Below are 2,112 nucleotides of genomic sequence, written 5' to 3'. Positions count from 1 at the left end.
TGCTCTACTCTCGGCTCGCTTGCCATCGCGCCCAAGATCCCAGCTTGCAATGTATGCTTAATGTTTGCTGTGCAAATGGCGCTTGCGGACGTCGGGTCGCTGTTTACTGCCCAAGATAATAAATATTCTTCGGCCGTTTCTTATAACGTTCAAACTGAAGCCGGGCAGTGCGCTGACATCACGTGTGCATGGTTAAAATGCCTGATCTTACGTGCTTTACTTCGCTCGCAGCTTCGCGCCACGATTCCCAAGCTATGCAATGCGATGGCAAATGGCCGCTGCGAGTCGGTTCGGCCAGTTGTGCCAAGCAGAGAGAGAGAGAGAGAGAGACAGCGACATAGAGAGAGAGAGAGAAAAAAAAGAGAGAGAGAGCGAGAGCGAGCGAAAGCGAGAAAAGGAGAGAGTGTGCCCATGCAACAATTCCTCCATTTGTTATTCCTATTGACCGTAGCGGCATCGGCAGTAAAAATGCAAACGTGTCAGCGGCAGTGTGCTATCAACAAAACACAGCAACGGGATAACCTTCCATTTCGACCGACTAGCTAAAGGTCACACACGAGCTGCTGACGCAGGGAAGCGATGCGAGCAGTAAAAACATGTCGTTGCACGGGTTTTAGTCAGAAACATCTAGCTAACTCCAACCACAGCTTTAACCGTTAACGTTTTTTTTTTATATTACCGGACATGTAAACTGCAAGAAAAAAATTAGCAAAATATATTCATCTCGTATCTATCTCGTATTTCTAACAAAGATGGCAGATGAATTTACGACAAAGTAAGTGAAATACGGTCATTTGATCGAGAAAGAGCGACGTTAAAAAGTAAAAATATCAACGTTCATAGTTCTTTTTTTTCAAACTTTCCGCGTACGTTCTTTGATGGCAACTATACAAATTACGTGCGTGTCTCGGAAATTGGACCTCACGCATATTAGCAATTTCATGAGTGTGTCTTGACAGACCCTTACGTAGACAATAATACTTCCAAAATCGTCCATGATTTTTCTGGAATCTCATTGGTTACTGACCATGATTACTATATACTAGGGACTAGTTGAAGGTAGTTCAATAACCTCTCGCCAACAGAACATCTCGACTCGGTGTAAATGCATGGCCATAAATGAACCATAAGTAAGCGTGGGCACTCACGTGTAGAGAAAAATCGACGACGGCGGCTCGTCCTCGAATACTCCGGCGATGTATATATGATAGACTACAGAAGGATCATCGGCCGTGATTTTTACCTACATCTATCGTGCGAAGCTGTAAAATATTAATAACAATATGACCAAGAGCGAATTAAGACTGAATTCTTAATACGCTCTTGATATGATATATAAACATGATGGTAGTAGGAATTGTGGAGTAGACGAACACAGACGCTAACAACCGCGAGGTTCCATACTGCATCCATATAAGATAGCGAAGGTTGCAGTGGGATTTCTATCTGCATCTACTATGCAAAGCAGTACAACATTGACACTGTTATAAAATAAATATGACAATACATCGCAACAGTCAGCACACCTTTGTGGATGGCAGGCCGTGAGTGTTAGTAGAAGGATAGGCATCTGTAAGCATCGTAGAGGGATGAGCATTTGTCGTGGCTCTCACTGTATTGATATTGGACTATGGAACCGGATTGTATTGGATTGGTTTATACCGGATTGACTGTGGAAGGATTCCTCATCCGTAATCTTGTGTGTGTGTGTGTGTGTGACAGGGAGACGCGGGAGGACCCGGTACGAAGGGAGCGATGGGACTGCAGGGCCCGCGAGGAGACCACGGAACTCCAGGAAAGACGGGAGACTCAGGAGCACCGGTAAGGCTTCCTCTCCTCTCCCCTCTTTCTCCTTCCTTTCCTCGTCGTCTTATATTAGGTAACGCCTCCTCTCCTCTCCTTCTCCTTCTCCTTCTTCCTTTCCTCGTCGTCTCATATCAGGTAACGCCTCCTCTCCTCTCCTCTCCTCTCCTTCTTTTTTTCCTGTCTCATATTAGCTTCAAGCCGATCACATGTAAAGCTACTGGTGATAGTTCCTCGCAGTCACTAGAACTTGTCGACGACACAGGGTAACCTGCACACCACTATAAAAAATATATGTATATATATATA

General features: G+C 44.9%; 1 protein-coding gene across 1 annotated transcript in view; it reads left to right on the top strand.

Annotated features, from left to right (window-relative positions):
• Positions 1-2,112, top strand: part of LOC106814442 (fibril-forming collagen alpha chain-like) — a 24,652-nt gene that overhangs the window by 17,115 nt on the left and 5,425 nt on the right. The window contains exon 10 of the mRNA XM_014818760.1: positions 1,723-1,821. Coding sequence (XP_014674246.1) covers positions 1,723-1,821 — 99 coding nt within the window. The remainder of the gene's footprint in view (positions 1-1,722; positions 1,822-2,112) is intronic.

Source organism: Priapulus caudatus, unplaced genomic scaffold (genome assembly GCF_000485595.1).
Source record: "Priapulus caudatus unplaced genomic scaffold, Priapulus_caudatus-5.0.1 Scaffold926, whole genome shotgun sequence".
Taxonomy (NCBI): Eukaryota; Metazoa; Priapulida; class Priapulimorpha; order Priapulimorphida; family Priapulidae; genus Priapulus; species Priapulus caudatus.
Note: the sequence above shows the minus strand (reverse complement) of the source record. Positions and strands in the feature narration are given on the sequence as shown.